The sequence below is a fragment of the Pezoporus occidentalis genome, unplaced genomic scaffold (genome assembly GCF_034315485.1).
Source record: "Pezoporus occidentalis ecotype Australia unplaced genomic scaffold, CSIRO_AGI_Poc_V1 ctg133, whole genome shotgun sequence".
NCBI classification, from domain to species: Eukaryota; Metazoa; Chordata; class Aves; order Psittaciformes; family Psittacidae; genus Pezoporus; species Pezoporus occidentalis.
Genome location: NW_026913136.1, coordinates 2,736,377 through 2,750,579, shown reverse-complemented (window position 1 = coordinate 2,750,579; position 14,203 = coordinate 2,736,377). Strand labels below are relative to the sequence as shown.

Genomic DNA, 14,203 nt, shown 5'->3' with positions numbered 1-14,203 from the left:
GGTTATATAAGCCACAGATGGAAAGATTGGGCTGTGCTCCATGACAGGCTGGCAAGAAGAAACACACAAAAAAACTATTTCTGTGGCCTGTCAGAATTGGGTGCACTCTCACATTTTGACTTGCACATAAAGAAGCAGAAGGAATAGGTAACCCATATTCTGCTCCATGTCAGTTACACTGTGGTTGAACCATTTCCCAGAAAACTTGTTAATATTAATGTCCTCTGGTTTCAGGTAAGATGCTGCATGACCAAATGTCCTCACCCCACTGAAAGCCATCCTTACTAACAGATCAGAAAGAGGGTAAGAATGAATAAGGGTAGTTCTGCTCAGCTGGAATAGTCCTTGCAAGGATTAGAAAATTTTGTTCATTTCAGGGGTTATTTTTCTCACTTTTCTTTTTTGATTCCCCTTCATAGCACCTGCTCAGAATTTAGCATTTTAGGATACTCCAATATAATCACTGTCTTTTTATTTATCAAAATAAATAGTTAATCTGAAATTAAGATTTGAGTGTTTAATTTTCTAAATAACTTAACTTTGTCACTTAATTTGGTCTGATCTTAAAAAAGGTATTTGAAGATTTTTAGGAGGTTTTTTAAATGTCTGTTAAATGTGAACTTCCCCAGTGTTCTTTGTCTATTTTCAAGCAAGTCTTTCTTCACACAGAATTATATATAAAAAAAAAAACCACACACAAAAAAAAAGAACCCCAAAACCACACAACACAGTTGTTCTGTTTTGAATTCAAGTATTTGTCTCTGACCTTTGCAAAACTTGTAAAATCACAAGGAGATAAGCATGAAAGAAATCATGTGCTATTCAAGTACTTAAAGTCCAGAGAAATGCACTGAAGTAGAAAGGGGATTAATAGAAGAAGGAGGGTGAGGCCAAGCCATACAGTGTCGGTAGAAGGATTAGTAAACAGACTGAACCAGGAGAGAAATTAGCAGTGTTTATTGGGGTCAGACAGAGCTGTAGATAGAACAGAATCTCAGCAGAGGAGAGACACCAGAAAGAGAGAACAGGTACAATACATGAAGTGTTGTAGCTTCACTTTGTGGGTGGAACTGCTATTAGAGAGCAACACGGGAACACAGAGGGGAACTGCTGAGTAGAGAACAAGATACAATAGTTAAACACAGAAAAGGAAGGCAGGGGGGGTGGGGAAGGGTTTGAAAGAAAAGGTTCAAAAAGCTGGTGCCTTAGACAAGTTTTAGCTTTTTGTGGTAATGAATTAAATCTGGCTGGTATATATACAAAGTGAGTGAACATTTAGGAAGCACTTAGAAGTCAATGAGCTCTAGATGATTACTTTCTTTTGTGCAGATAGTGAGAGAAGAATATTAGTGCCTGCAGCCAGATTTGTTCACTTTTCCAGTTAGAGTGTTGAAGTGCAGGGTTTCAAGGCATTTCGGGGGGTGGAAGGGGCAGGCTGGAGGTTTGTATCACTCGTTTTTATTCTTCTCTCTCTACCCATTCTCTCTCTCCCCAACACCCCACCCCCACACACACTTCTTCCCCCCCCGCCCTTTCTCTCTCTCTGTAGGGCGAGCTGGGTATCCCATCGCAGGACCGGGGACGGCACCGTGCACTGCCGGACGGCTCTCAGGAGGAGCCAGTGTTGCTGGACCTGCTACCATGCAGCTCCCTGGGCTGCTGCTCCTCTCCCTGCCACCACTGCTTAACCTGATCGGCCAAGCTGGAGCTCAGTTCCCTCGCCAGTGTGCCACAGTTGAGTCCCTGCGGAGCGGCATGTGTTGCCCAGACTATTTCCCTGTGTTTGGGCCAGGTACTGACCGGTGTGGCGTGTCTACGGGCCGGGGCCGGTGCGTCCAGGTGACTGTAGACTCAAGACCCCATGGCCCACAGTACATCCATGATGGGAGAGATGACCGTGAGCAATGGCCAATACGCTTCTTCAACCAAACCTGCCAGTGCAGTGGCAACTTCTCTGGTTACAACTGTGGGTCGTGTCGCCCTGGCTGGACGGGGCCCACCTGTACCCAGCGAATCAACATAGGTAAGAGCATCAGAAATATGACATGAAAATTGCCTATTGGCAGCGCTTGCTTCTAAATGCACACAATGTATTTCTGTTCTTTAAAATAATAATTAAAAAAATTGCCCCTTAAATTTATTCAGAAAATGTACATTGCCATAGGGGTCATTTAGGCAGCTCCTAGCTGAATTGTTGAAGCCTGCATTTACTGCCTGATAGAAGGAAGACACAAAACCTGTACTGCAGTGCAGGACTAGGACCAAGTCCATTAAAGAACTGGACACTTAAGTTGAAAAAACTGTAGCCTTTGGAATTATTCAAGAGTAAAACAATGCATATTGTGTGTATGTAGATGTGTGTATATGTGTTTGTGAGCATGTCTGGGAATAATACCTATCTAGATATCATGATTAATACCTTGTGACTACTTTAATTCTTTTGATTCAAAATCCCTTTATACATTTCTAAACAACGTGCTTGGCCTTGTAAATTTTTACTTAAATGCTTCTGTCCATGTCATTAAAAACTTAGCTCCTAACAGCTGTTCAGATTAATCAGCACAGGCGCTGGTGGCCATTTCCAAGAGTTCTTCAGTTGTGTTTAGTCCAGAATGTCAGTCTACAGACATCTAAATCTTTTTAATGGTTATGAAATTCTTGTGGGACTGGAAATTGCTGAATATTTTTGGCAAATTGGAAAAGACAAGCAGGCTTGGGGACAGGTTGTCATTCTCAAGTCAAAATTGGCTGAATGGACAAGATTTCAGTCTTTGTTAGTGAAAGTTTAAAGGTGTTAACTGAAATCCTGTAAATTCCATAATCCCCCAGATGAGTGATAGGTCCTGTTGACATGAGAAACAACAAACACCTCACACAAATGTACAGTGTCTCTTGCCGAAACAGAAATAAGCACCACCACTATTTTCAGAAGATAAGAAAAACTCCATGAATGTGAGTGCTTGTTCAAGCAAGGATTAACAAAGGACTGCTTATCTATTCAAAACCTTAACAGTAAGATTCCTTAAAAACAACTTATTGAGGGCTGTGGCAAAGACCTGAGGATTTTAGTCATCCTTTGAGCTCCAAGAAGCAAACTAGAAAAGTATGACTCATGAACTGGATTTGCTAAGCCAGGTTGCACCCTCTGATGTGCTGCTCCATTGTCGTTAACAATGCTGTTAATTCAGAAAAATAACCAAGAAATAAATGTTAATATACACAAACTTAGCAAAGTAAATCTGGAAGTAGGCAAAAAGCAGTGTTAGCTGATTTTCTAGGGCATACAAGAGCACTTTTTACTTTCTTATTAAATCCCTTCCTACTCAGTCAAATGCAAAAAAAAAAATCAGATTTACCATGCATGACAACATGAGTGTCCTGGGTTCAGCTTTTCCTCCTTCTTAGGAGCTGGTGTAAGTGCTGTGTTTTTGACTTTAGTTTGGGAACAGTGCTGATAACACACTGGTGGTTTCAGTTGTTGCTAAGTAATGCTTACTCCGATCAATGACTTTTCAGTCTCTCATGCTCTGACAGTGAGGAAGGGCACAAGAAGCCAGGAGGAAGTAGAGACAGGTCACATGACCCAAACTAGCCAAAGGGATATTCCATACCACAGCACATCATGCCCAGTATATAAAATGGGCAGAGTCACCCAGAAGGACCCAGTGCTTGGGTTGGGCTGGGTATTGGTCAGCAGGTGCTGCGCAATTGTATTGTACATCACTTGTATTTATTGTTTTCTTTTCCTTTTTCCCTTTTAGTTTTATATTCTCTCCCCTTGTTATTCCCCTTATCATTATTACTATTGGTGGTAGCAGGAGTAGTTTTGTGTTATACCTTATTTACTGGACTGTTCTTGTCTCAACCCATGGGAGCTGCCTTCTTTTGATTCTCCTCCCCATCCCTCCAGGTGCAGGGGGAAAGACGGCAGGGTGGAAGTGAGCTAGCGGCTGCATGATTCTGAGTTAATGGCTGGGCTTAAACCATGGAAGTCCTAAACAGGGGAAATTAGCTTCTTATTATGCTTTGAGTTTCCACATAGAAGTCACTTCTTTTTCTCATCCATGGAACTGGACCCAGCTACTCAGACTTCAGAAATAATTGTTGGATTACTGTTGGCATATCCACATAAAATAGCTGTAAATTGTAATCTGGTGCCATTGTATCTTCTAAATTCATGCCTAACTTTAATAATAGTCAATTTCTTTTACTGTGGTTCAGGCACATATTTTGAAAAATGAAAAAGTTAAGGTGCCTACGTAAACCAAAATTAGATGAATATTTTTAGTGCTGTGCTTAAAATCAGCCACAAAAAACCTTCAATGACCAGAGCTACCTATCAGCTCAGTAGTTCTACAAAACAGAAAAACTGGTGTCAGGATACAGAGTCCCTTGGTGAGATTCATGTTTCATAAAAGTAATTCTATAAACTCTAGTGAAGTCAAAATATCCCCCACTGAATTAACTTCATATAGGGAAATGCAATTCAGTTTTATTCTTCATATTGATTCATGCTGAAAACTTGTTGCTTCTTGTATCAACACAGTCTATCATTCATTAGGACAACTACAGATATTACAGTATTTTTTGGAATGAAAATGAGTGTATGATGAAGAATAGGTGTGAGTTCTACCTGTGTCTTAGTCTAAACTTAGTCCAAAATCTCCTCAGTCCAGGTGAAAGAGTGGTAGATTGGAAGCAAAGTGATGTGAATTCTGTTCCTCTTGATGATATACTGGTATTTCAACAAGTCAATTTTCTTCCTTGTTTCACTGTTTATGTCCAGACAATGATATTTTTAAATGTTTTTGAGATATACTGCTAATAAGGGCTAATATATGGCTATTGTTTATAATGTCAGGTAATGACACTAAAGACAGATGTTGTACTGTGTGAAATTTACCACTTACAATTCACTGATGAATCTGCCATTTTTCCTGCAAAGCTTTAAGCATAAACAACATACTGTGCCAAACTCTCATGTAGCAGAGCTTCTGAGTATTATAAATTGCCATATAGTATTATTTTCTTGCAAAGTATTACCACAGGAAACATTCACTATATTAGATGAAGTTCTAAAAGGTTTTGCATGACAAAATGTCTGTTATTTCTCTCACAGGATGGAAAACTAATCTGTAACAAAGCTTCTGAAAGCACTAACCCCTCAAGTTTTGGGGGTTCATTTTGTTCATTCTTTCTGATAATAAATAACATTTTCTATTTATGTTCAGTACTCTGAATTGCTTTAATAAAAATGGATGAAAGCTTGAACAAAAGGGGACTTACATGGAATTATTAGAAGCGAAAGTAATTAGTCCTGTGAGATCAGACTTAAATGTTTGTTACTTCTGTAACTTGCTTCTTCTATATCCTTACAGTCAGGAGGAATCTTTTGGATCTGAGTGCAGAAGAAAGGAGGCGTTTTGTGAATGCTTTACACCAAGCTAAGGTGACAGTCCATCCTGACATTGTTATTGCCACACGAAGACGTGAGGAAATATTTGGACCAGACGGCAACACACCACAGTTTGAGAATATCTCCATTTATAACTACTTTGTGTGGTCTCATTATTATTCTGTCAGGAAGACTTTCCTTGGTGTAGGGCAGCAGAGTTTTGGAGGAGTTGATTTCTCTCATGAGGGACCAGCTTTTGTCACGTGGCATAGATACCATTTACTGCAGCTTGAAAGAGACATGCAGGTAAATTTCATGTTAATGTTAAACCATTAGCAGTGTTCAAGCTATGTTTTGTACAGTTAAAGAACTTCTCACATTCCAACAGGCCAAAATTATAGCAGTTCTTTTTATGCATTGAAATAATTCTGCTTCAATTTCTCTAACTCTTTTGGTATACTAAACTGTGCATTTAGGTTTTAGACTGTCGTTATAGAGATGCTAAAAGTATTTCAGAGTGATGAAAAATGTAAAAGTTACATTAAAATCTCCTGTAAAAATAGATACAAATTCTAGAAATATCCGTAGAAGGCATTTTATTGGACCTAGAATTGTTATTGCCAGTGTTATTTTTAATATCAAGGCCCTGCTTTTGACTAAGTTAGGCTAATCAAAGCAGCAGAATTTCTAAAGAAAAGTACTACAGAGATGTCTTGGGGATTCAGAATCACATTTTATTTGTATAATTAGTGTAACTGGTTAGAAAAATCAGTGTTTTGTTATACTCTATTCCACAAACCAGTGATTCTCTTGTTTTCTTTTCCTTGTGCGGACCTATCTATAAAAGGAAAACAGTATTCTATGAACCATCGTCCTTCTTAAGAAGAGAGTATTAAGTGTTCAAGGTCAGATTTAAACAGTCTTTGAAATCACTTCAAGTGATAGCTTCAATGGCTCTGCCTCAGGCTGAATCACAAACTCCCTTCAAAAACTCATATTTGACATTAGTGGCATTTTGTTATGTGCAAGTCCCGAGGAGTTCTAGATCTCTGTGATTTAATATATTTTCCTATTTATACTGGTAAATGTGATCATTAGTAAAGCTACTCTGGCTGACCAACACATCTTGGTATACAAATACTGCAAGCCAGGACACAGAACACAGCCCGGACTCCAGAACTGTTTAACTCCAACCCATACTAGAAACAAACAATGACAGTTTGAAGGGCTAGTAGCCCTTTTTCCTTATTTTTCCATTTTCTCTTTTTTTTTCCACAGTTGCCTTAGATATTCTGTGTGCTACAAACAAGCCTTTCGATATGTTGGGAAATGGGGTATCAGTATTAACTGATGTTTCTCACTACTCACAATATAGTTTTGTGGGAGAATTACTGTCCTATTAATGAGGGAGACCCATAACTCAATGCAGTAGTCTAACTACCTGTTCTTTGAAAAAAAAGCATCAAAGTGAAAACCTACCTAAAGCTTTTAAGTAGAATTAATAGATTTTCCATAGATTTCCTCCCCTCCATAGAGGCAGGACTCTGACTCTTACTAAGATGTATTTTTAACATCTGTCTAGCAATGAATACTATAGCTGTCTGGGTCACACATATATTAAATGTCATATTTGTGTGGTTTAGAACATGCTTCAGGACCCCACTTTTGGACTTCCCTACTGGAATTTTGCAACAGGACAAAACACCTGTGATATCTGCTCAGATGACTTGATGGGAGCTAGAAGCAATTTTGATGTTTCTCTTATCAGCCAGAACTCAATCTTCTCTCAGTGGAGAGTGATATGTGAAAATGTAGAAGACTATGAAACTTTGGGAACCATCTGTAACAGTAAGTATGACTGCTGGCAGATATTTGGAAAGAAAATCCTTTTGATCATAAATAACTATAATAATTTACATTGCAATGGCTTTTCTTAGGAAAAAAAAGGTATTAAAGTGGTTTTGAATATTCTAGATCCAAGTTTCATCAGTCTTCTGAGATAGTACATACCTATTATCTATGTTTCACTGAGGGTCCAAGCAGTTCAAAATTCAATCAGGAGCTTGTAGCAGAGGAAGACCTAAATGCTTTGACTTCCCTTTTTATATAGCATCTATTCATCTCCTCTGCCATAAATAATTAAATCTGGCAGTGTCATTTCTTAAATGAAGCCTGAGTTTTCTTCTGACAACTCTATTTATCACTTTCATGGCATTCTACTCCTAAAAAGAGAAGAACTAATGAATCCCCATGTTAACTATGTGGAGCATATTTTCAGTGTGAAGAATACTGAATCCTAAAATGTTTACTTCAGCTACAACTAAGAAAATCACAGCAAGACTATTGTATATTCATCATCTGCAAGCCATAACTCAGCATCTCCATGGAAACAGGGTGGGGAAATAGGGAAAACACCACAATATTTGGTTAGCTACCTAAAGAATTAGCTGTAGTCCTTTCCTCAGCTACTCTCTCAGGACATCCTTAAAACTTTTTTTCTGAGTCTCATCAAGAAATCACATTGAAAAACTATAGAAAAATTTCCCAGAGCACTTAGAGAACCACAGATTTCAGTGAGAGGCTTACAGATGTTTTGGGTTTTTTTAAATCCTAGTGCAAAGGATCCAGCACGCAGGACCCCATGAAGATTCAGATTTTTTACCTGACATGAGGAACTGACCTATTCATACACTACAAACACCATTGGGGGTGGGGAGTGGGGGGAGGTGGGGATTTTCTTTTTCTTCTTCCTGGTTTAGACATTAGAAGGATGCATTCTGCAGCCTACAGTTTTGCATCGGTAGTTTTCTCTCTCTTCTCTCCACCCCAGGCACTGAGGGTGGTCCCATCCGAAGAAATCCTGCTGGAAATGTTGCACGGCCTATGGTACAGCGTCTACCAGAGCCTGAGGATGTTGCTCAGTGTTTGGAAGTTGGTGTATTTGACACTCCTCCTTTCTATTCTAATTCAACAGACAGTTTCCGTAACACAGTAGAAGGTAAACATAGCAAATAAAAAGACCTAGAACATAGCAAATAAAAGGAACTAGAACAATGATAAATAAATCAAGGAAGTAGGCTTGCCATTTTTCTTGTTGGAAGTACGAGTTTGGAAACAGTCTACTGGAGAGTAAGAACACATTGCTCTTAAAATTAAGTATTAGCCTAGTATTAAGTGGAAATAACCTCTGGGTAACTTACCTCATAACTTATGTCAGTTCTTTAAATGCATAAAAGCCTGAACAGTCTGTCATTGGTGTACTATGTAGCTGAGATCAGGTCCTTTCAACCTAGTAATAAGTTGCCATTGCTGAAAACAGACAGCCTTTGTCTGCAGATTTATGCAGATGCATCCTTAAATGAGGCAAACGTGCTCAGAGCAGTTACCCTTGTATCTCTGGCTCTTTTGAAGAGGCATAACTCCTAAAATAGGGAGGATCTGCTCCATTTTCTTTTTCTTGGAGAACAAAAACAAGAGTCTGAACCAACCATTTAAGTATCATAATCATAGACTCACAGAATGGTTTGTGTTAGAAGGGACATTAAAGATCATCTGGTTCCAACACCCCTTCCATGGGCAGGGATACCTTCCACTAGACCAGGTTGCTCAAAGCCACATCCACACTTCAGGGATTTCTCCTGTTTTCAAGTTTGGCCAAAGCTTGAAAACAGGAGACGTTTTCATGACACTTCAGATACTGACATCTGACATAAGGGCTGAGACTTGCTGGGTACCAACAGAGTTACATAGGGTATCTTCAGTGAAAAAAAGCAAGTTTATGAAGCTTTCTGAGATGTGTTCACAGTAAACATGTATGGAAATAAAACAGCTGCCTTATTAGAAAATATTTAGATGCAACTATTTCAATTATGTTGAAAGATATGTAGGTCCCAAATATATACCTTTGTTTTCATGCTATGTTTTATATGGTGTTTTGGCCACTTTTGCATTAGAACCCAGCAGCCTTGCACTCCACATTCTCAGCATTCTCTTGCAAAGGCTATTGAAATCTAAAAATTATGCATGCCAGGGACATTTCTCAAATTCCAGTACATAGAGAAATTGTTACTAATTTATGTTAAGCAAAACAACACAACAACATAGTAGCCTTTCAGAGAGAAACGTGTCCAGATGATCTGCAAGTCTTCACTGGGATTTTTTGTGTTGTTTGCATATTCAGGGTACAGTGATCCTTCAGGGAAATATGACCCAGCAGTTCGAAGTCTTCACAACTTGGCTCATCTATTTTTGAATGGGACAGGAGGACAAACACATTTATCACCAAACGATCCTATTTTTGTCCTCCTGCACACGTTTACAGATGCTGTGTTTGATGAGTGGCTGAGAAGGTATTCTGCAGGTAAGATGCTGTCATGGACAGAGATGGTATGGGTGGCTGTCAGTCTTTGTAGACACATGAGCTCAGCTGTTTCTTGTGGGGCAGAAAGATGCCCCTAAGATTAGGAGAGAGGACTGGAATTTTAACTAGTTAGTGTAGTTAACAAAGACAGTAATAACAGGCAAGTTCCCTTCCTCACCCCACTGACATACATTTTCAAATCACTGTCTCTGAAGACACTTGGCCAGAAATACCAGGTACAATTCAAGAAATCAAAACGTGCAGATATATCATCTGCATAGAGCAAAGACAGCATAACAGTAGTTGGAAGGTCCAACTACTTCACAGACATTCTGTCGCTGTAAATTATGGAAAATGGAGTAAATACCTATGTTTTTGCCGAACAAGATCAGATATCATGCACACCCCAAGAATTAATTTTGACAACTTTTGTTATTTACCACCAGCATACCATAACCATTTCCATATCCTTTCAAATGATGTTTACTGTTGCTGCCCTTACTTCTTTAACTCCAAAAAGGAGAGTGAAAAGGAATAAGGGAGGAAAAAGAGGGAAGGAGGAAGGAAAGACAGAACCACAAAAGCACACAGAATCACAGAATGGTTAATGCTGGAAGGGACCACTGGAGGTCATCCAGTCCAACCTCCCAGCTCAGGCAGGGGCATCTAGAGCACATTGCTCAGGATTGTGTCCAGATGGCTCTTGAATATCTCCAGTGAAGGAGACTCCACAATCTCTCTGAGAAACTTATTCCGGTGCTCAGACACCCTCACAGTAAAGAAGCTCTTCCTCATGTTCAGGTGGCACTCCTGGTGGTTTAGTTTACGCCCATTGCCTCTTGTCCTATTGCCTGGCACCACCAAGATGACTCTGGCCCCATCCTCTTGACACCCTCTCTTCAAATATGTATATATATATATATTTATCTGATTTTCTCTGAGCCTTCTCTTCTCTAGGCTGAACAGGCCCAGCTCCATCAGCCTCTCCTCATTTGAGAGATGCTCCAGACCCTTAATCATTCTGTTAGCCTTTCTCTGGACTTGCTCCAGGAACTCCACGTCTCTCTTGTCCTGGGGAGCCCAGAGCTGGACCCAGTACTTCAGGTGAGGTCTCACCAGAGCTGAGTAGAGAGGGAGGATTGCCTCCCTTGAGCTGCTGGCAACGCTCTTCCTGATGCAGCCCAGGATACCATTGGCCTTCTTAGCTACAATAACTGGCTGGCTCATGGACAACTTGTTGCCTGCTAGGTCCATCTCCACAGAGCTACTTTCCAGTAGGTCAGCTCCAGCCTGTACTGTTGCATGGGGTTTCTCCTCTTCAGGTGCAGGACCCTGCACTTTTCTCCAATTTCAAAAGTCTCCTCTCTGCTCATCTCTCCAGCTTCCCCAGACCCTTCTGAATGACAGCACAGCATTTTGGGCTATCAGCAACTACTCCTAGTTTTGTATCATCAACAGTCTTGCTCAGGAGGCACTTTATCCAAGTCACTGATGAATAAGTTAAAGAATACTTGACCCATTATTGATCCTTCGGGGACACCACTAGTTACAGATCTCAAACTAGACTCTGTACCAATGACCACAACTCTCTGAGACCAGCCATGCATCCAGTTTGCAATCCACCTCACCATCAGCCAGTCTGCAATCACCTCATCCAGCTTACCTATGAGGATGTCATGGAAGACAGTGTAAAAAGCCTTGCCTGAAGTCCAGGTTGACAACATTCACAGTTCTTCCCCTCATAAATCCAGCCAGTTGTCCCATATTAGAAGGCAAGCAGGTTGGTTAAGCATGATTTCCATGCTGACCACTCTTGATCACCTCCCTATCATCCATGTGCTTAGAGATGGCCTTCAGGATGAGCAGTTCCATCACCCTTCCAGGAACTGAGGAGAGGCTGACTGGCATGTAGTTCCCAGAGTCCTCTTTCTTGCCCTTGTTGATGACTGGGCTGACATTTGCTTTCTTCCAGTCCTCAGGCATCTCTGCTGATTGCCATGCCCTTTCAAAGATGATCTGCATATTATGATAACATTGCTATATTAATCCGAAGCGCCTGTCCCTGCTTTCACCTCCTGTATATCTCCTGCTCGTATGCGAGTTTTGACAGGAGTTCCTTGTTCATCCATATGGGTCTCCCCTTTGATTTCTTTCACATGGGTATGCACTGTTCTGGAGCCTCTGGCTGGAGGAAGTGGTCTTTGAACTAGCTCTCTTGGACCTTTCTTCCCTCCAGGAACCGTTCCCATGGGATTCTTCCAAGAAGGTCCAAATTTAGCTTTTCTGAAATCCAGGGTTGTGATTTTATTTATTGCCCCACTTTCTGCTTGCATGATAATGAACTTCACAATCTCACGGTCACAGAAGGAAGGAGCTCCAAAGAAAAAAAAAAAAAAAAACAAAAATAAAAAAGGGAGATTAGCATCAGTGAACTGGGGAGAGAATTCTGTGTAATGTCTATGCATTAGTTTGCACGAAGCAGCTGTATTCCTTTTAGGACAACCCAGCCCCTCTTCCTTCTACAGAAGACAGATTCTGTTGCTCAACTGAGATTTCTTTGTACAGCTCCTACGACCTGCTTCACGTATTTTTCCCATGTCAGAGAGCAATTTTACCATAACACTGCAAAAAATTTTCCAGTAGAGTTCATATCAGCTGCTCTCCTGAACTGCATGAAAGAGCTCTTCATTACTGTTACAATCAAAGCCAGACTGTAGCAAAAAGGTTTTCCAATACATACATATTTCTCCTTTTCCATGCAAGAAGAAAAGCCCAACACAGGCACAAAGTTTTACAATTTACTGGTGGTTTCTGTTAAAATACAGGGTTATCATTAGTGATCTTGCTTTTGGACAAAGCAGAGCCTTTCATTCTGGATCTGTCACACTGGAAAACCAATCCTTCTGCATTAACTTCAGTTAGGAACAAAAGAAAAAAAAAGCAAAAAGAGGTACTCAAAACCCTGGCTCACTTTCCGGAAAAAAAAACAACAAACAAACCCAAAAAACAACCAACCAAAACAAAACAGAGAGTAGGGCAAATTATTTTGATTTTATTTACCGAAATGCGATTTGACTTTCATTTTAGATATCTCAACTTATCCACTGGAGAATGCTCCTATTGGACATAACCGACAGTACAACATGGTGCCTTTCTGGCCTCCAGTTACCAACAATGAAATGTTTGTCACTGCACTGGAAAACCTGGGATACAGCTATGAAGTTGAGTGGCCAGGTGAGCTGTCCAACCTACATGCTCCTTTTTTTCTCATCACGTCTTTCTCCCTTGAAGTTTATGGATCAAATTAACAAAGTTGCTTCAAATTTCACAAATAATACTTGATGCCTTTGTAAAGGTCTATTTATTTTCCTTTCTTTACAAATCACTTATGTTTAGGATTTAGTATAGACAAATAGCTACTGATTACAGATTGTTCCTAAATGAAGCTCCCACTATCCACTTCAGTTTTTGGAGAAGTTCTCATTTGGATCTAAATCTTGCAGAAGGTCCTTATTCCTATAACTTATGCCTCCATTAAATCACTACAGAGAATGCAAATCCCTCATAAACCAGATGTCACAAGAAATATCCAGGACTGTTTTTAAACTCTAACAAGAGAGACTGAAATTTTCTCACATTTTGGAAAAAAATATTATCAACCAAAATTTGAACAAGTTCTATTTCACAACTCATTAAATAATGACAAATAGAGAACTTTGGTCTGCTTGGTCTGATGCTTATACATATAATTCACATTTACTTTTAATAACTTTCTTTTTCCTTCCTATAGGTCGGGCTCTTCGTGTCACAGAGATGATAACTATTGCAATAGTGACTGCACTGGTTCTTGTTGCAATTATCTTTGCTGCTGCCGCATGTATCATACGTGTCAAGAAAAATAAGGATGAGTTGCATCAGCCTCTTCTTACTGACCAGTATCAGCACTACTCAGATGATTATGATGGTATACCGACACCAAGCCAGTCTGTTGTTTGAAGCACTTTTCTGCATCTGACTGAAACTGTTTATTTTGCTGTATTTCTTATATAGTGGTCATCCATTTGCTTTAAAATAAAGAGCATACACTGCCTGCTGTCTTGATATGTTTGCTTCAGACTTCATATCTTCTTTCATCACACCTAGGCTTCAATAAGTCACTTTTACAATACTAATTCTGTGCTGATTTTTATAGAATTGCACTAACTTTTTTAGGGCTGCAAGCCTTTTTTATGTGTATTTCTGTAAAATCTGGTAAAATTTAGTTAACTTGGTGACAGCCAATGTCATCTGACCTAGCCACTGCACCCAGGTACTTTTGTGAAATGGTCAAGTCCAGAATGGGACAGAAGCAGAATCCAAAATACAAGTAAACACCCTGGCTAGGAGAGTGAAAATGTGTTTCAAAATAGCCAGCATGCCAGTCAAGTAGCTATAAAGGTATTCTGAAG

The 14,203-nt window shown here is 39.8% G+C and overlaps 1 protein-coding gene across 1 annotated transcript; it reads left to right on the top strand.

Annotated features, from left to right (window-relative positions):
- The first annotated feature begins 727 nt into the window (after positions 1-727).
- Positions 728-13,839, top strand: TYRP1 (tyrosinase related protein 1). The gene is made up of 8 exons (XM_062609039.1): positions 728-1,028; positions 1,550-2,023; positions 5,379-5,701; positions 7,039-7,243; positions 8,226-8,393; positions 9,576-9,755; positions 12,843-12,989; positions 13,546-13,839. The coding sequence occupies exons 2-8, from the start codon at positions 1,642-1,644 to the stop codon at positions 13,749-13,751; spliced, it is 1,611 nt and encodes a 536-aa protein (XP_062465023.1). The 5' UTR covers positions 728-1,028; positions 1,550-1,641; the 3' UTR covers positions 13,752-13,839.
- Positions 13,840-14,203: the final 364 nt, after the last annotated feature.